General features: G+C 28.9%; 1 protein-coding gene across 1 annotated transcript in view; it reads right to left on the bottom strand.

The window, feature by feature from the left end:
- Window positions 1–215: 215 nt before the first annotated feature.
- Window positions 216–21930, bottom strand: part of LOC111640332 (RING finger protein 141-like) — a 45130-nt gene continuing 23415 nt past the window's right edge. The window contains exons 3-7 of the mRNA XM_023386344.1: window positions 20864–20993; window positions 19356–19466; window positions 3237–3342; window positions 1485–1614; window positions 216–1404 (exon numbers count right to left, since the gene is read on the bottom strand). Of these exons, the coding sequence (XP_023242112.1) occupies window positions 1257–1404; window positions 1485–1614; window positions 3237–3342; window positions 19356–19466; window positions 20864–20993 (625 nt within the window). The 3' untranslated portion in view covers window positions 216–1256. The remainder of the gene's footprint in view (window positions 1405–1484; window positions 1615–3236; window positions 3343–19355; window positions 19467–20863; window positions 20994–21930) is intronic.

The following is a 21930-nucleotide window of genomic DNA, read 5'->3' as shown; positions in this document are numbered from 1 at the left end:
TTAAGACATAACTTTAGTGGTTTCTGTGTAATGATAAAATGAAAAATATTACAATACAATGACAAAATTCTAATTTTGCTTATTTCTTTCTTGAGCAGTCATTAGGTAGCATGTGATGTATAAAACTATTGTTTACCTGTGTTTGGTTGGAAGTTGAATCCCTTAAAAACTTTTTATATTAGCAACATTTTATAGAAATTCTTCTAANAGAAAACGTAAAAGAATTGTTTCTGTCAGAAATATAAAAGGCTGGAATTACAAAGGAAAGTTTCGGAGTTCAGGGGAATACTATTCGATCAGTATATACTGGGTAGAATGTTGATGTCGACATCTCCCGCACTTCGAAAAGTTTCGAATTGTTGCCTGAAGACAAAGGAAGACCGATCAACATTTGTCATTTTACGTCACTTCTTCTTATGTTTTTTCAGTGAAGTGTTCGTTGTCCGATCATAAAAAATCTTTCGTGAAAGTGTTTGTTATCCGATTTGTTCGTTAATCGATTACCCACTGTATTTCATTCTCTTATAATGTCTGATCGAAATGGATCAAATGATTTCCAGTTCATTTAAAATAGATTTAAATGTCAAGGAATCAAATCAGATAAAAGTTTCTATTGAAAATGTTTCTTACTAATTATTACAAGAAAAGCTTTTAATATTGGACCCAGTTTTAAAAATTTTGATAACATAAAAAGTTGTCATAATGGAAATGCTACAGTTTCAGACATATTTTTATAGATTCCAATTAAAATAATGAGTTTTATTAGAGAGATTCTTATTTTAAATTACTGTGTTGACTTGTAACTATTAATGTAACATTTACATTATGATCTAGCCATTAATGGGGTAATCATATGGAGGAAAAATACACAATATAAGAATTTATGTGCTACAGAATATTTTCTGAATTGATAACATTACTTCCTTCATATTACACAAAACATTAAATAGGTGCTGATATTTATGTTCACTCTTAAACTAAACTAACAATTTTACTTTATATAACTTTGCAGATTAATTTGGGGAAAATATCTTCATAATACCAAAAATTTTCTTAAAAAATGAGCTGAATATACACTGATTTCATGCACCATTAAAATTACAATCATTTAACATAACTAATATCTTAATATTTTAGATTACATAAATAAATGTGTTCTAAACTTAAATCTTTATTTGATTGTTACCTATGAAAAAAATCATTATTTATAATACACAATGATAAGTAATTTGAAGTAATTCAGTTTAGAACTTTTCTCATGTTATTTTTTCAATCATTCCCATGAGTGTTTGTAATAATTCAGCAGAAACTATCTCTGTATCTGGTATTTCGGACATAACCCAAGAGTCGTCTGTATTTTCCAGTTTCTCGCGACATATCGGACATGTTTTATTGGAAACATTCCTGTAAAATATTTCAATATATATTAATTACAAGATATAAAAGTAAAAGAATGTTTTGAAACAATTAAATATAATACAAACCATTGTTCTATACAAACGAGACAGTAACTATGAGCACAAGGTAATGTTATTTCAGAATCCCTTTCCATACAAATACAACATTCCATTGGATCAGACAACTCGGCATTAATGCTAAAATGCAATAATATTACTTTATTAATATATTTTTACTATAAATAAAACTTAATCATTAAACTTTTAATTATAAATTCTCTTTGCACATGTGATTATAGTGTTTAGCAATTTTAAAAGAGTGTCTCTTAGAGAGATGATAAAATCTATGGTTTTTATGTGTACAGTTGAAGGGGAAGGTGATTGCAAAAAGTGTATTATTGTGCACAGTGAAGAGGGAAGGGATCAATGTATTGTCAATGTGGATTTTTTTAGTGGTATAAGGAATTCTTCTTGTAAGTCTACTTAGTTCATTCATATGATTATTATCAGTTAGAAAAGTAATTCCTTCAATTTCAGGGAGGTCTATTAACTATTGTAGTTTTGGCAAACTCCCTCCCTTTGTTTTGCACAATTATGTATACAATTAAGAGATAGATGGGATCAACATTGGCTTAAAAACTGTATTGTGATTAATGGACAGCACTTTTATATTTATCTAAAAACATGAAATTCAAGGTTGATTCAAATTCTTCTCTTTAAACCAAACTGCATTAATTGAGGTCCTCTGATAAAAATGGTAGAATGAATTTGTAATCTTAAGTTTAATTTGTATTGTGTTTATGATGATAAGTGGTTAATTTGTTTTGATATTTTTAAAAATACACTCATTATCAAAAAATTGCATACCAAGAATGGGGCATAGAATCAAATGAAACTTATTGTAATCAATTAATGACAATGGTAATAATGTTTGGAGCAATACCATAGCAAAGTAATGATACAATTTAGAAAAATCTTTAGTACCTCGTAAGGTCTACTCTTGCCTAAGTACAGTGCATGCAGTGATATATACCATCCTGTGAGAGATTTGTTCATAATGCTGCAATTGCTGCTTCTTTCATGATAGGGCTACAGCTTTTCCAAGAATTTATGGTGGCAGGATGGTTCAGCTTCAGCCATCTAGAAGCGTGAGGAATGGCTAAAGCTGAACCATCCTGCCACCATAAATTCTTGATGGGTGACATATCCAGAGACTGTCACATTGGCCTGCCTAAAGACATTCCTGGGAAATCTTAGCTTATATGTGGATGACCATCATCTTACTGGAAATGAAAGAGCTGTAGCCCTATCATGAAAGGTGCAGAATTTCCTGAATTTATACCACAGTGCCCTTGTACCATTACTAGGGCTGATGGATTGTCATAGGAGATGGCCTCCAGATCAGCACTCCAATAGTTGGGAACAATATGCCACTCAACAGTAAAGATGGGATTTAGTTGCTCACTAATGGTTGTCCATTCCCAAACAGAACTGAGATTCATTGCTAAAGACAATACTACCAATCCACAGCAGTCTGTGTTCAATCATGACAGACAGGTAAGGGAACTAGTTTTGGCATGATAATGGCTTGAGATGGACAAATTAGGAACCTGAAAGATCTGTCTTGGACTCACAAAAGTCTACACGCATGTTAATTTGCAAAGAAAAAATTAGAATAAAAGTGTATAGTGTAAAAAAAATTTACAAAGAACAAGAGAAAACCAGAAGAATAAAATGAGCAAGTGCAAACATGGAAAGGACAACTGTAAGTGCCTGGTGAGCATGTGTAGAGATTAAAAAAATCAGGTCTGCTGAGCCAGGTGACAACAGGTCACAAACCAATAATGATCACCTGGTAAATGAACAGATAGCAGTAGTTCTTAGCTTTTTCACTAGCTATTCTAGGTGACAAAGTTAATGGAATGATTATAGCCATCCTGGAGAACTGGAAGCAGAAAGATTAAGGATGAGGGAGTGACCCAACTCAAGCATTTAAGCTATGTGAAGATGAGTATGGGCAGGCAAACATTTAAGTGGGTGACAAATCTGGAGACTGGGCAAGCCATGGAAGTTAGACAATATGACAAAGACATTCCTGGAAAACCAAGCAGACCAAATCACTTTGTGAGGAGGTTCTTAAACACAGTTCCAATTCCTGAGAGGATTCTGGCATCCATGAAGATTAGGATGACTGATATCTCCCTCCTTTTATTTATATTGAATATGGCCACAAGTAAAGAAACTAGTAAATGCATTAATTTGTGAATGGGTGTGATTGATGCACTGTCGTCTGTCCAGATTGATAAATGTGATGGGCTTACTGTAAATGCAAGCCTGCCAAAAATCCTCATCTAATGCTTTGTCACCTACATATGCCAGTAAAGTTGTGAAAAAGAATTGAAATGAGAGAGCCAGAGTCAGAGAAGTTGTTATAAGGACTTCTAGACTTTTAGTTCAATGGATGCATTAGGCAAAGATGCTGTCTGTTATGTATGAGTCTAACACTATGTTAGAGCATTCTAAGTGGCTTCAAATTTCATAAAATTGTAGATAAGTTGTGTGGGTTGGACAGAATACATGGAAGGTGTGGAGTAGTTACTTACCTCCAACTGTCTATGATTAAACTAGTCTCTGGAATGTAGTGTCACATGGGGACAGTGTCTTTTCAGATTTGTAAGTATGAGGCAGCCAATGGTAGTGGACAGATGAGATAGGATTCTGTAGCAAGACTTATCTGTGTGTCTTGATATGATGCTTTTGTAGAAATCTCTAATATAACTTATCTTTCATCATCTGGTGGGTAGTGCATTTTCATTTATGTATACTATGTTGGACTTAAAACAGGTCTATGTTCCCATAGCCCGATGATTATCCACTTTGTATGAAATATTGAGAGTATTCTTCTGATTAAATGAAAAAAAGTTTTATTTTTTCCTTTTGATAAACTGTTAAATATTTTCTCTTACCATAATGAGACAAAGAGCAAGATTGATTTAATAAAAATTTATTTTGAATCTATAGAACTATTCATAAAAAAATCTAAAAATAATGAAAGTATTCATTTTTAGTCATATCATTGTCTATGTTGGACTTAGTAGGACTTATTATACTGGTGTTAATATATTATTTCAGTTTTTGCAAATAGAAAAACGAAAAAAGAAAAGAGAGAAAAAGAAGATCCTGGTAGTGGATCCTGAAGATAAATGCAAAAAACTGGGATATCCATCACTTATAGAAAAAGAAGAATGGAGAAAAAAATTGATAGTGAACACAACAGATATTGAAATACCCATTCCAATAAGAAGAACTTAGAATTAGGAATAAACTTTAATGGACCAACAATAATGAAAATAGAAGATTTTGCAGTATTTACAGAACATCTATTATGGAAAATTTCTTAAGAAGAAAGTGATACAATAAGATTAGGTATGCAAAACATAATTAAAAATCAGAAACTAGATAAGGTAATAACTTATAAAAGACAATTAAATAATGTAAAAAAAATGGGGGTGTGTTCAGTAGTCGAGACTATTAGTGATTTTTGTTGCTCACTTGATGAATTTGTAGGAATTAGTGTTGGTGATTTTTGTTTAATTTATTTTATTGAATAAATATTTGCTCCAATAATAATTAATGAAATGCAACATTCACTGACCAAAAAAGGAAGACCACTATTACATCGTGCCAAACATGGTAGTAGAAAAGATTTATCATCATCGACCACTTCTAAACTTATAACAGACTATAACTTGCTTGGTGATAAAAATTCACAGGAATCAACTTCAGCTGATGTTGATTTGTTTCAGGGATTACTCCTCAAAGTCCTCAAATATCTCCAGGTGAGCCAAATAATTCTTACTTTACTTCTTTAACGAATCCAAATAGTTCATCAGATATCCCAACAGCAGTTCTATGGAACAAAATTTCTGACTTGATTCTTTCCTCTAATGGAAAACTTTTAAGCCAAATGATGTCTATTAGGGAAGATTTGGATCTCATACATGAGAGTATTTGAGAAACTAAAGAGCAATATAGAGATATGCAAGAACAAATTAATAATCTAAAACAGCAAATTGAGACTTTAAAATCTGAAAAAGAAATTATGCAATATAAAATGGATGTCCAAATTAATGAATTTCTCCAAAATAATATAATTCTTTATAATTATCTGTCCTCAAGGAACATTTTCAAACTAGAAATATATAACTTTATTACTTCAGTATTGAATATATGGAGTGCATCACATGACAATATTCTGGAGATAATGCAACTAACTAAATTTACAAACTTAGTGATAAGATAACTCTACAAAATAATCAGATCTGAGATAATTTTTTCACAAATTTCATAAAAATGAAACAGCAAAATTTACTGAATGATTGGTCAGATATGCAGATCTCCCCAAATCTGACAAGGGCATCTAGACTTAGAAATAAACTATTACTCCCTATTTTTATGATATTAGAAAACAAAACCATCAAGTAAAATTATGTAATGATATGTTAATATTAGGTCAAGATAGACTGACATACTGTGTTGAATTGGGAAAACTGGTTAATGTTGAGATTTTTCTTCCTTTCTCCTTGCCAGAAATAGCTGCAAGTTGGATTGTTAGGGATTCAAAACTAAAATACTTCTACTTAATTTTCTATAATTAAAATTCAATTCAGATATCATTGGAATAATTGAGATATGGCTAACATCTAACTGTGTATAAGCAAATTCTTTCATTTAATTCATAATAGAAACAGCATTGGCATGTAAAATACAGGTAGCTGGCTGTTTAAGTGGTGGGCTATGCTTTCCAATTAAAAAGATCCTTGATACAATGCTTCATATGAAAGATCTGATAGTTGTATACTATTATTAATATCTATGAAAGTATTTATATTTGGAAGTGGAAACAACAAATTAATTATGATGCCTGGCTATATATAACTCTTTCACCTTATTACTGGGAGATTCTAGCACACTTATTTCTGACTTAATTGATTCATGATACAATGATTCTACTCTTGAATTCAAAACATTTGCTTTTCTAAAAATCTGATTATCTGGCTGTATATACCTGTTTGTAGCACAGTGGAATGCCACCATTGATTTAACAATTTTAGAATTTCTATTAGACTGCTGCTCGGAATTCATCATAACAATGATTGATGCATTTGATCATTTTTCTATCAAAAATTTTTAATATCCTTGTAACAGGAAGCTATTAATAATTTGAAAAGTATCAAGGGATTAGTAATAATACTTCAAGATATTTGGTTGAATTGAAAATTGCTGTGTTATTGTTCCTGATTCAATTGATACTAACAGTGGGACAGTTATAGTCTTAGATATAATCATTTATTATTTGTATCATAAGTTAAAAGGCTAAAAGTTTGAAGTTTGAGAGACTTTTGCTTAATCATTTGTTACATGATTGTCAAGGTTTAATAAGTTTATGTGATACACTTAATAATAAGCAAATAATTTAATATGGTCCATTCCTTGGTTCTAGAATGAATAAATAAAGATAATATAAGATTTATAGAAATTATATAATTAGTTCATCAAGACCACAGAAATCTAACTTAACTTTTACAGAATAATATCAAACAATAAAATTATTATTTCTCTGTATTATTAACCTTGTTATTATCTGGCATTGTAATTACGGACATTAAATTAAGAGTATTATTTATACTTGTAACTTTAAAAATTTTTGTAACTTTTTCCTATCAAATGCACCACCCCTCTAACAGTGAATAAACTGTATAATAATGTAAAAACATATCTCCTTGTAACAATTCCAAGTTATTTTTTACTAGAAAAGATGAAACAAGTGATAATTAATGAAAACTGAAAAGAAAAAAGAAGTAATAAATGAATTGTTACACAAGAAGGAAGATACAAGCAATTAAGAAAGGGGCCAATGGAAAAATTTGACAAAGTTATCGGATACAAAATTAAATAAATTGAAAAATCAGCAAATAATAACAGATGAAGACAAAACACCAAAATTTAATATTAAAGTGAAAACACAAAGAACCAGTTAAGTATAGAACTTTAATAGATGTCAAATATTATATATACTATAATTTAGAAAAATTTTTTAAAAAATAAGTTAAATTTATTAGAAATATCAAAATATAGCCTTAAAAATGTTGATCAATTATTAAACAGATTAGAAAACGAAAATATAACCATTAATAATAATATAAGATTAATGTATTTAAACATCACTAAAGACATATTTTTCATATCTAGAGAAGATATTAAAAATTCATTACAACAGCAAAAGCTCTACAATGGATAATTAATTTATGTATAATAGCAATGAAAAATATTACTCAAATAGAAGCAATTGGAACATATATAGGCCTGGGATTGGCAGAAATATTTATGATACTGATTTATATTTCTTATTTTTTCATCAAAGGAATTCAATTTTATAATAAGTATGTATATGACTGTATTATTATATTTAACAATACAGAAAGAATTAATATTGAAATAAGCAAATATACAGTTTAAAATAGAAACAAAAAAGCAAAATAGTATTAATTATTTAGATATTATGATAGAAAAAGAATAAAATAAACTAGAATATAAAAAAATATGTTAAACCTATGCATGTATATATCTAAGATATTCAACTATAAATCAAACATGCCATTAACTATGAAGTTTTTTATCTATATACATTTTGAATATATTAATCAAGGATAGAGAGAAAACCAACAAATGGAAATACAACAGATAAAAATATTTTTATTTAACAATTACTAGATAAATGGATACATAAGATAATTAACAGCAAACCAAGGAATAAAAAATGTATGAAATTAAATTATATTCCCAGAAAAAAATGATTTGTTTAAAAAATATAAATATTATAGAAATAACAAAAGAAAAAGGAATGATATATTCTTTTGATTGTAGTTGTAAGCAAAGTAAAACATACATAGATGAGACAAAAAGAACATATTAGAGCAATTAAAGGAAATTATGCAAATTTGGCCATAGCAGAACATTGTAATAAAGAAGGACATGAGATCGATTTAAATACTGTAAAAATAAACAAAAAGAAAGTTATTTGAACATATTTATATAAAAAGGCAAAATAATAAAATTAATAATAACCTAGAAAAAGAGATCACCAGAAGGGGTAACAGGTAGAAAGGCATTTAAAGGGAAAAAAGTTTATCGGAGAAAGTGATAAAATACAAAGTGGTGGATAGGTGAGTAAAGTTAATTTTAACAAACCTTTTAGATGAATTTGCCTGTATAAAAATAAATACTTATTTAGAATTAAAAGATAAAAAAATGTTAAAAATCCTTTTATGGATAATTGATGTAACGTTAATAGAAAACAAGGAATCTATAAGTAATTTAATTAATAAATTTTACACATTACTGTTGGGTTTTATAAATTTGGTTATAAACCTGATGAAGAGGAGGGCCTTAAGGTCCAAAACACACAAACAGTATGTACAAGTGAAAAATAATAATTTTGTTTTTTCTGAATAAGACATTATCTATTTGCAAAAACTGAAATAACACCAGTATAATAAGTCCTATTAGTATATTAAGTCCAATATAGACAATTGTATAATCAAAATTGAATACAGTAAGAACATAGAGGCAAAAGAATTAATAATGAAAGTATTCATTTTTATCTCTCAGGACACTAATAATGTGAAGATGGAGAGTTTTACCAAATATTTCAATAATTTTTGAAATTAAATATTTATTTTTTATATTTCACTTTAAAAGATGATATAAGTTTGAAATTACTTTCAGAAAATTAATGATTTAAAAAAGTTGCTTGCTCACACACACCCATTTGCTTGGATCTTTTTTGTGACTACATTTTTATTGACACATACAAATCATTTCAAAGCAATATGAGTGTGTATGTGTTCAGGTGAAAAAGTTGGAAGCAATTATAGCTGTTGCTTTTCTAGTAATTAATTCAGCAAAGAAAAAACACAAAAATCTGTCCATCTTAATTAACTTTCACAATAGTAATTTGATCTTTTGGTATCCCATAATACATGGTATTTTTCATAAATATCTATTAATTTCAAACAATTCTCATTATTCCACTCAGTTATTTGAACAAAATGAACTGAACTGAACTGAACTCATATATGATATATGAGTTCAGTTCATCCTCCAAGAATACATATGCGTGAATGATTTCTTTTGACCAGTGATCAACAGATGGCTCATATCTTTGTGTATTTGTATTTTTTAACACAGGCTGAGATGATGTCCACACCATATGTATGCATTTTTGCATCAGAAGATATGTTTTTATACATTTGAATAAAAAAGTATTTAGGGTTTTGATTTCTAAGATTATTAGATTATTATTATTATATTATTATTAATCTTAGAAATCAAAACCCTAAATACTTTTTTATTTAAAACCCAACATATTATTATTACTAATAATACACTGGTGTGAATTATACTCAATTCACACCAGTGGCTGTGTGCTATGACACACTTTTTAAATTTCTGTTTGGTCCGGCATAGCAACTAAAACAAAACAGAAATTAAAAAAGTGTGTCTATATTCAGGAATTTCCTAACAATATGACATGTATTCAATATAGTGGCTTTCTGCGTGTTGTATGTATTTATATTCAATTGTAATGTGCCCAGGCTTTTGTGTAGTGTATGGTACGGCATCTGTAGAGGCGAGAACGACAGGTACAATAAGTACCCTATCCATCCTCCACAGATGCCTTATTTCCTGGGTGAGTTCTGTGTACTTGCTAATTTTTTCAGTGCATGTGTTTTGTACATTGTGAGTGTTTGGAATGGCTATGTCTATAATGTATGTGATTTTATTGTGTTTGTCAATGAGTNCCCTATCCATCCTCCACAGATGCCTGATTTCCTGGGCGAGTTCTGTGTACTTGCTAATTTTTTCAGTGCATGTGTTTTGTACATTGTGAGTGTTTGGAATGGCTATGTCTATAATGTATGTGATTTTATTGTGTTTGTCTATGAGTGTGATGTCTTGTCTGTTGTGGTAAATTGTTTTATTCTGTGATTATGGCTTTGTTGTAATACATTTTGTGCATGTTGTTTTCCAATACTGTCTGTGGAATGTATTTGTAGTATGGTTCATGGAAGTCTAATAATTTGTTTCTTTGCAAGCTTTTGGTGTATTATATTTGCTACTTGATTATGACTATGTAAATAATCTGTCTGTGCCAACTGCTTGCAACCAGAAGTGGCGTGTTGTATAGTTTCTGGCATGATGTGACATTTTCTGCATGTGTCATTTGTGAATGTTGTATCTTTGAGTATGTTTTCTCTGTAGTTTTTAGTATTTATGACCTGATCCTGTATGGCAATCATGAATCCTTCCATCTTCCCAAAGAGGCATCCCTGAGCTAACCAGATGTTTGACACAGTTTTGTCAGAAAAATCCTGGACCAGGTCATAGGGATGCCTACCATGGAGTGCCTTTTGAACACATGATTGTTTAATGGCATATATGCTTTTTATATGTCGTGTGGTGTCCATATGTTTTGAGTGTAAATTTAATGGTGTGTTATTTGAGTCTGCTAGAGTTACTGTTTATGTAACTATGATGTTTCTTGTTTTTTGTAGAAAAACTCTCACAGTGTCTGTATTTCTTTGTAGTGAAGGTTAACTATGTCAATCTTGCCACATCTGCCATCTTTACGTGGAAGGGTAAATCTTTCTATGGCAGATTTAGGATGATATTGTTTATGTTTAAGTGTTGTTCTTGTTTTCATTTAGAGTTGCTCAACATCTGTGAGTGCTATGTATAACTGCAAAAGAATATGAGAGTACTGGGATGACATATGTATTTATTGCTTTAACTGTGTGTTTTGCATTTAATTGTGTTCTGAGAATAACGTTTAACCTACTTCAGTGTTCTTTAATCAATCTTTGCTTTATTTGTGTATGTTCTGTTAGTTTGGCCTGTTGGAATCCTAAATACTTGGAGACATTATTGAATCCATGGAAGAGGGCAAGTTCTACATTTCCTGAAGAAAGAAGATTTTGCACTTGGACTCCTGTTTCTATGTGAAGTGTTTTGCATTTTCTAGGCCAGGGGTGGCAAACCTATGGCATGCATGCCCAAAATGGCATGTAAGGAGAAATCATCTGGCACGTAATGTATCATACGATTTCTGTCTTTTTCAATCATTCTTTTGGTTTGTCACCTGATCAACTTTTTTTCAATCAGCTTTTTCACATTTATTCTAATTAAAGTGTATTTGTTAAATTTCTTTAAATATTGTTATTCAAAGTCTGAAACTTTGGCATGCATAAACATATTTAAAGCTAAGTATGCTTACAATATGGCACGCGAACACAAAGGTTTGCCATCCCTGGTCTAGACCAAACTCCATTTGTATGCCCTTGATGTATGAATGTGTTATTTGTAGGAGTTGATGAATTTGTTTTTGTGTGGATGCATAAAGTTTTATGTTGTTCATGTACATGAGATGTGACAGTGTAAACTGTGTTGTTTTTCTCATGTCTGATATTATGTATTGTTTAACATGTTGGATAATGGGTTCAGGGCTAAGCAGAACCTATTATTATTATTAAGATATATATATATATATATATATATCTAAATTTACATTTTTGTACTATATAATCTTAAATGTTGTATTAACTGGTCATGTGCTGCCGGCTAACCAACTAGAGCCACATGCCAGTGAATAGCTTTTGGATATCTTAGGCATAAAAGTGTAAAATTTATATCCAAATAAATGCTGGGACTTCAGTTTGGCACTCAGTGAATAAAATTAATTTTATTAACCCTTGTGAACTCTATTTTATAGCACAGGTGGTCATAATTTGGTCATTTTGACCCATTCTTGTTTCTGCACATAGTATGCAGAAATATTAATTTTTTAAATAATTTTAGTAAATTTAATGCTTTTTTTATTTGTTAATTGATGCTTTTCTTATTCATTGCATTTATATTAAATAATATTGAATTATTTCAGATATTTTTATTCAAAATCATAGATTTGACATATTTGCAGAAAATGTGTTCAAAACACAATTCCTATATTAGTTTTTGTTTCTAATACATTAATTAAAATTATGTCAAAAGAAAATCTTTTGCAATTTTCCTATTTTCAGGATTTTCAATTGCTTCAGACAAAAATTTGTAAGCAATGAATCACAAATTTAACATCCCAAGCTTTTTTTTTAATGTATTGCTAACAAGTTACAATACTGTACCTGCTTATAAGTGCATTTGTATAGATATTATCATTAAAGACATTTTGGATTTGTCCCACTTACAGTCAGTTTACTTTGCAGATATATAACCAGTTACCTACACAAACATCTTGAAATCCAATATATTATTAATAAGCCAAACAACTACCGGATTACACCAGGCAATTTATTCATGATTATATCTCTAACTGCATTACTATTTAAAAAACTCCACCATACCTTTAAAATGCAGTCTATTTTACACCTATCGAACGTTTTCGGTCAGATTCACAGACCTTCTTCAGGATCGAACTATCATATTTTAAATTTGCAAAATTTTTTTAAGTATTCAATTTAGCTTATTTATGGTTTAGTAGTATTTCTAAACAAAGCAGCTTGAATGTACTTTATTCACTTAAGAAAATATAAGAATTTTTTAGACATGGAGCATTTGTTTTATAAATTCAAAATTGCTTGAAACATTACATTATTTAAGTTATGTTCTCATTCCATGTTTTTCTCTAATAGCCTGATGAATTTTGATAAAATTTTGTTATTTGCTTTTTGGCAGCTTACATTAATAAATTATATTAAAGCTTTGAAATAATAAGAACATAAATTGAGTAAACTTCATCAATACCAATTCATTTGCTATTCTTGCAGGATAATGTCAATGCTATGAAATGAAATATTTTATTTATATCAATTTCATCATTCGTATGTCATATTTTAACNGTAGAGGACTCTGTAGTTAAATGGAATGAAGTGACTATCCTCTGGGCCATGCATTCCCCATTAGCAATGAACAAAGAAAAAATTTAAATCTATAAAAGTAAATTAAAGGATGGTTGTATTAATGCCAGGGATGTGGATGGACAACATACGGCCCGTCTAATGAATTTATGTGGCCGCGATTTATCTGTCAATATTAGCTACTTAAGTCCGAGTATCTTGAAGAAAAATTCTAATCTGACAGCTAAAAAAAGAAAAGAAAAAGAAAGGATCAACAAGTAACTGTGCGATTAGAGTTAACACTCCATTACAAATGTCTTCAGCACAGCTTAGAATGTTAATAATGCATGATAATGTGAAAAATGTATCTGTAATCTCTATGTACAATTTAGTCTCTACGGGGTGACATCACAATGAGATCTCGCACCACCTCAAAATCTTACTAAGGCAGCCTCTGGTTCAGCCCATGAAAAAAGTTTTCTTTCCAATTCGGCCTGGGGGCAAAAACTGTTGGCCGCCCCTGGACTAGCATCTGCATGGAAATTCTACATAAAAGAAAAATTAAAATATAAAAATTCTTAGTCTGCACCTGTCCTTAATACTTGGATGCACTTTTTATTTATTTTATTATTTATTTGTTTAATTTAGCTAATATTTTCATTTTAAATTTAAATGTAAAAATGTTAAATTTTTGAAAACGTGTTCAAATTCGGTTACACCTGAAGATGGCCTATTGTATTAGGCTGAAAACATTTGTATTTTGTTTAATAAACATTCCTCAGCAACAGATGGTGTATTGATAGTTCATTAAGTATTTAAAAAGCTGAGTTTGATATTTGATTCCTAAAATTACAATACAGTAATTTAGAAAAAATGTAAGAATTATACATAGAAATGTAAAGTTTAAATTTCTACATATTTTTGAAAACAAAAAAATTTACATTTTGTGTGTTTATATATACATTTTGGCTTATGAAACTTGGGGCTCACACTTCATGAAATTAACACATCACATAATTGAGTTGAGTTGTATATATATATATTGTATTTCATTTAAAATCTCTCAATAATTTCTTTATACTTTAGAGGATTATTTTGGATTATCTGTGTTTTCCATGCATACTCATGCAGTAATTAACACATATAATCAGGAGTTCAGTGTATTAATTTTAAAATGTCCTGTTACAGGCATGAATGATAATTACTAAATTAATTCAAAAATAAAGTAACCTTTATTACTGTAGTTCCTTGATTCTAAGATACACTTTTTTTTTTTAAACCTTTTTTTCATTTTTCTAAAAGAGAAGTGCATTTTGGAATCAATAGTGTTTTAATTTGCTGTCCAAAACAAAAATTATTGCATACGGACTAAGTGATGCATCATGGTTAGAAATTTTTACTATACTGTTCAACAGTCATATCAGTTCAGACGAACTTCACTGGTAGCAAGCATTTAATTTAAACTATTTTTCAATGTTTAAAATATAGTATATTCTTAAAGACATTATTATGCAGCATTGAAAGAAAAGTGCAAAGTGCATTATTGTATAGCCATGTACAAAAGTGCATGGAAATAAAGTGATCAAACACATCCATGGCATTTGTATTTCTTTTCTAATTTATTCATTATTTTAAAAAGTTTACTATGATTTATTAAATATTTTTCTTTCAATAAAAAAACTTTTATAAAAATTTGACTACAAACTAATGGCACAGTATATCAGAATCAAAGATAATAAATAAGTAGCCTACAATAAAAGGTTGACTCTGCTGTGGAATTGTTATTACCTCAACAGTGTGTGAAGGGACTGAAAGAAATTGACTCATCTTGTATATATAGTCTCAAGAAATATAATTTTTTCTGTTAAAATATACTACACCAAACTTCAATTATCTGTGCATCATTAAAATATTTTGTCCATCTTGTCTATGGACAGCTTAATGAATGGGAAGTCATATACACATCATCAGTTTTCAAGAAATAGGTTTTCAAGCTCAGATGATGTTCCAATAAACAGTCTAAAATGTCCATGGAAATTGACTTCAATTTACAAGTGAAATGTTAGAAATTTACTGAAAGAATACACATGAAAAAAGAATCTTATTAGCCCTAAAATTATACTTTATGAACTATCAATAAACTTTCTGCTGGACAAAAAACACTTGAAAATAGTTTTCAAAACAGCTCCTAATTTATATAGTATTCTGAGAACTGATAAAGACAAACTTAAAAAAGAAGAAAAAGCAGGATTATACCGTCAACCCCCTATAACACTGTAGATACGTTCTGTTTTTTATGAATCCATTTTCTACGAGTCACAGCATGGCACATATGCAGTTTATGGACTATGACTGTTTGAAAGGTTTCTTCCATAAAATTAATCGATTCTAGACTAATTCGACTCAACATTTCCAAAATGCGTATAATTTTTTGGGAATAATCCATATAAACTATGCTATAAACAAAAAATTGTAGGATTACTTACCGAGCGTGCACTGTTCGACTACGCCATTGCTTAAGCTTGTTTTCAGCGTGGAGCTTGTCATTGGATGGCGCTCGCGTGCTTCCTGATAAATTATTTTTTTGCGAAAAATTCACCAAACTTTGGAGACATCATTAATATAAATATAATTTTTAAGGATGTTAAATAATAAATGGTTTTTAGTAGGTCCACTGCTCATTTAAACTCAATGGTTCGTACAATATCCGCTATTGGTCTAGATTCGACCAATCCTGTCGCGACACGAGTTGGCAATGACATTTTACTGAATTACACAAGTTTTTTTAGCATGTTTGTATGAATACTGTTGCAATTTTTTTGCTGTGATATAGGAATCAGAACTATAGGAACCCGTGTTATAGGAGGTCGACTATATTAAATTCCATTTGAAAATCAGCAATTAAGTATTAAGAAAGATTATATTGGGATCACAGGAAGGAATTTAACTATTAGATTTAAGGAGTACAAGTATGACATTAATAAAGAGTACTACAACATAGTTTTGTCCAGTATGGCACAAGTAGAGGACTCTGTAGTTAAATGGAATGAAGTGACTATCCTCTGGGCCATGCATTCCCCATTAGCAATGAACAAAGAAAAAATTTAAATCTATAAAAGTAAATTAAAGGATGGTTGTATTAATGCCAGGGATGTGGATGGACAACATACGGCCCGTCTAATGAATTTATGTGGCCGCGATTTATCTGTCAATATTAGCTACTTAAGTCCGAGTATCTTGAAGAAAAATTCTAATCTGACAGCTAAAAAAAGAAAAGAAAAAGAAAGGATCAACAAGTAACTGTGCGATTAGAGTTAACACTCCATTACAAATGTCTTCAGCACAGCTTAGAATGTTAATAATGCATGATAATGTGAAAAATGTATCTGTAATCTCTATGTACAATTTAGTCTCTACGGGGTGACATCACAATGAGATCTCGCACCACCTCAAAATCTTNATATGATTTTATGTCCTATAAACGTTTTTCTAGTGATATTACGACTTCAATATTTGTGGTGGACAGACGTAAAGTCGAATAAAATGACTTAAACTTGATTTTTATTTTTCCATATACTTTTTTGACATATGACGTATAATCGGGAACGACGTAAGTCGAGGTATGCCTGTAACTAGTGCTTTAAATGTTCTAATTGTTACAAGCAATAAGAAACAATTGTTATCAGTTGCATGAGGCTTATAGTTTACAGAAAATTATCCTGAAGTAAACAGACATTTTTAAGCTAGCTATAACTGAAATTCTTATAAAACTTTACTTATTCTAATCAATATAGTTCAACGTGTTATCACTTGTTTACATTTTTTGATACAATCTCACTGATTCAATAAACACAGATTTTACTGTTCACATTTACTGTTATCTTCTGTTTAACCACACAATGATTTCATATTAACAATTACTGCCTATTTGTAAACTTGTGTTGATTGAAATCTATACTAGAGGAAGCAAATGATGAAATTATTTTTATTTTAAGATTAACTTGTTTGGCTAGTAGTACAGAAAAAATTCATTCCCTGAAATCAAATTTTTTTTCTCATGAATGATTGCATAATTTTATTTTTTATTAAAATTACATATCATTAAAAACAAATAAAAATAAAAGCATTAATGAAGTAATTTTAAGCATTTCTTTTTAATTCTTGATTTAATTATAAAATGTAAAAGATGTTAGTTGCATGGAAGGAACAACTACAGCTATACACAAATATCGTCATGTAAACTCCGTAAAAATTTAATAAATATAATGGCAATACAATAATAAAATATAAAAATATTCACAAATTAGAATAAACAATAAATGTTTTCCTATCTTGTTTTTTTTTAACACCTCAGGAACAACACTCTCTAAAGGAGAGATTTTAAATTTAAATGTAAAAATGTTAAATTTTTGAAAACGTGTTCAAATTCGGTTACACCTGAAGATGGCCTATTGTATTAGGCTGAAAACATTTGTATTTTGTTTAATAAACATTCCTCAGCAACAGATGGTGTATTGATAGTTCATTAAGTATTTAAAAAGCTGAGTTTGATATTTGATTCCTAAAATTACAATACAGTAATTTAGAAAAAATGTAAGAATTATACATAGAAATGTAAAGTTTAAATTTCTACATATTTTTGAAAACAAAAAAATTTACATTTTGTGTGTTTATATATACATTTTGGCTTATGAAACTTGGGGCTCACACTTCATGAAATTAACACATCACATAATTGAGTTGAGTTGTATATATATATATTGTATTTCATTTAAAATCTCTCAATAATTTCTTTATACTTTAGAGGATTATTTTGGATTATCTGTGTTTTCCATGCATACTCATGCAGTAATTAACACATATAATCAGGAGTTCAGTGTATTAATTTTAAAATGTCCTGTTACAGGCATGAATGATAATTACTAAATTAATTCAAAAATAAAGTAACCTTTATTACTGTAGTTCCTTGATTCTAAGATACACTTTTTTTTTTTAAACCTTTTTTTCATTTTTCTAAAAGAGAAGTGCATTTTGGAATCAATAGTGTTTTAATTTGCTGTCCAAAACAAAAATTATTGCATACGGACTAAGTGATGCATCATGGTTAGAAATTTTTACTATACTGTTCAACAGTCATATCAGTTCAGACGAACTTCACTGGTAGCAAGCATTTAATTTAAACTATTTTTCAATGTTTAAAATATAGTATATTCTTAAAGACATTATTATGCAGCATTGAAAGAAAAGTGCAAAGTGCATTATTGTATAGCCATGTACAAAAGTGCATGGAAATAAAGTGATCAAACACATCCATGGCATTTGTATTTCTTTTCTAATTTATTCATTATTTTAAAAAGTTTACTATGATTTATTAAATATTTTTCTTTCAATAAAAAAACTTTTATAAAAATTTGACTACAAACTAATGGCACAGTATATCAGAATCAAAGAATATATTACAAAGTAATATCTATAAAATATAACTTCTGGAAATTAAACTATATTTCAGTTTTTTTTTAAATTCATAAGCCAAATTATTATCAATTTGACTTATAAATTTAAAAAAAAAAGCTGAAGTACAGTATATTATAATCTAAATTCCAGAAATACAATTAATATTCTAGAAAATAAAATTTTATTAAATAACTATTGAAATTTACCAAAACACATCCTATCCTCACAGTTCCTTTCCACAATATAGATTCATCAGTTCCTTTTTTCACAGCAAATAACAATAGAGATTTAGAATTGTTTGATCTTTCAGATATTTTTCTGCTCAAAGTCTGGCATCTGTAATTAATAAATGTAAAAAATATTTTAATGACAGCTGTAAGTATTACAAAATCTTTCTAATATCTGTATAAACACAGTATTTTGTAGTGATTTAAACCTAAATATTCTAATACTTATTTCATNCTGCATGATAATGTGAAAAATGTATCTGTAATCTCTATGTACAATTTAGTCTCTACGGGGTGACATCACAATGAGATCTCGCACCACCTCAAAATCTTACTAAGGCAGCCTCTGGTTCAGCCCATGAAAAAAGTTTTCTTTCCAATTCGGCCTGGGGGCAAAAACTGTTGGCCGCCCCTGGACTAGCATCTGCATGGAAATTCTACATAAAAGAAAAATTAAAATATAAAAATTCTTAGTCTGCACCTGTCCTTAATACTTGGATGCACTTTTTATTTATTTTATTATTTATTTGTTTAATTTAGCTAATATTTTCATTTTAAATTTAAATGTAAAAATGTTAAATTTTTGAAAACGTGTTCAAATTCGGTTACACCTGAAGATGGCCTATTGTATTAGGCTGAAAACATTTGTATTTTGTTTAATAAACATTCCTCAGCAACAGATGGTGTATTGATAGTTCATTAAGTATTTAAAAAGCTGAGTTTGATATTTGATTCCTAAAATTACAATACAGTAATTTAGAAAAAATGTAAGAATTATACATAGAAATGTAAAGTTTAAATTTCTACATATTTTTGAAAACAAAAAAATTTACATTTTGTGTGTTTATATATACATTTTGGCTTATGAAACTTGGGGCTCACACTTCATGAAATTAACACATCACATAATTGAGTTGAGTTGTATATATATATATTGTATTTCATTTAAAATCTCTCAATAATTTCTTTATACTTTAGAGGATTATTTTGGATTATCTGTGTTTTCCATGCATACTCATGCAGTAATTAACACATATAATCAGGAGTTCAGTGTATTAATTTTAAAATGTCCTGTTACAGGCATGAATGATAATTACTAAATTAATTCAAAAATAAAGTAACCTTTATTACTGTAGTTCCTTGATTCTAAGATACACTTTTTTTTTTTAAACCTTTTTTTCATTTTTCTAAAAGAGAAGTGCATTTTGGAATCAATAGTGTTTTAATTTGCTGTCCAAAACAAAAATTATTGCATACGGACTAAGTGATGCATCATGGTTAGAAATTTTTACTATACTGTTCAACAGTCATATCAGTTCAGACGAACTTCACTGGTAGCAAGCATTTAATTTAAACTATTTTTCAATGTTTAAAATATAGTATATTCTTAAAGACATTATTATGCAGCATTGAAAGAAAAGTGCAAAGTGCATTATTGTATAGCCATGTACAAAAGTGCATGGAAATAAAGTGATCAAACACATCCATGGCATTTGTATTTCTTTTCTAATTTATTCATTATTTTAAAAAGTTTACTATGATTTATTAAATATTTTTCTTTCAATAAAAAAACTTTTATAAAAATTTGACTACAAACTAATGGCACAGTATATCAGAATCAAAGAATATATTACAAAGTAATATCTATAAAATATAACTTCTGGAAATTAAACTATATTTCAGTTTTTTTTTAAATTCATAAGCCAAATTATTATCAATTTGACTTATAAATTTAAAAAAAAAAGCTGAAGTACAGTATATTATAATCTAAATTCCAGAAATACAATTAATATTCTAGAAAATAAAATTTTATTAAATAACTATTGAAATTTACCAAAACACATCCTATCCTCACAGTTCCTTTCCACAATATAGATTCATCAGTTCCTTTTTTCACAGCAAATAACAATAGAGATTTAGAATTGTTTGATCTTTCAGATATTTTTCTGCTCAAAGTCTGGCATCTGTAATTAATAAATGTAAAAAATATTTTAATGACAGCTGTAAGTATTACAAAATCTTTCTAATATCTGTATAAACACAGTATTTTGTAGTGATTTAAACCTAAATATTCTAATACTTATTTCATTCAGTTAAAATTCAGTGTATTAATACTAATTTGGTTGCAAAATAAAAGTATTTACCTTAGAAAAATACCTATATATTTCTTGGTTTTTGGACATAAACCATTTTATCAAAGCTTCATAGGAGTGTCTAATAGTAACCAATCAGATTGAATATACAGATAATGAATGGGAGAGAACTAAAGGCAAGGGAATTGTTCGTGTTTTTAGTGGTTTTGAAAAAAATTGTTATTGTAAAGAAATATATCTGTGGCATGTCTTTGGAAAATATGAAAAATCATCTCAAACTTTAGACAAAGGAAAAGCTGTTTGATGAATTTATAACTGGAATTTAGACAGCATATAACATCCTATCACATAATCTGCAGATAATCCTGCATGAAAATATAATAACTGATGTAAGAAATAATAGCAATTTAAACTATTGAGTAAATACAGGTATACCTCGCCTTACGTTGGTAATTGGTTCCAGGAGAACGAAAAACGACGTAAGTTGAATTTACTTGTCTCCGAATCTACTTGTCACTAGGCTAAACCATAAATTACCATTTCCGGTTCTGTATTTTATTTATTAATGCATTTTTAATAATATATGGTTAATAAAAATCTATTTTAAGCTTACAAACAAATAAATTTTAGTTTTTAATATAGTACAGAAAAAAGTATTCTAAATTTACAAATGCATGTACTGTAAATACAGAACATACTAGTATATATTTTAATATGATTTTATGTGCTTTAAACGTTTTTCTAGTGATATTACGACTTCAATATTTGTGGCGGACAGACGTAAAGTCGAATAAAATGACTTAAACTT

Source organism: Centruroides sculpturatus, unplaced genomic scaffold (genome assembly GCF_000671375.1).
Source record: "Centruroides sculpturatus isolate CEXI.00-Female unplaced genomic scaffold, Cexi_2.0 scaffold1308, whole genome shotgun sequence".
Lineage (NCBI taxonomy): Eukaryota > Metazoa > Arthropoda > Arachnida > Scorpiones > Buthidae > Centruroides > Centruroides sculpturatus.
The sequence above is the reverse complement of the archived record's forward strand: the minus strand, read 5'-3'. Positions and strand labels throughout refer to the sequence as shown.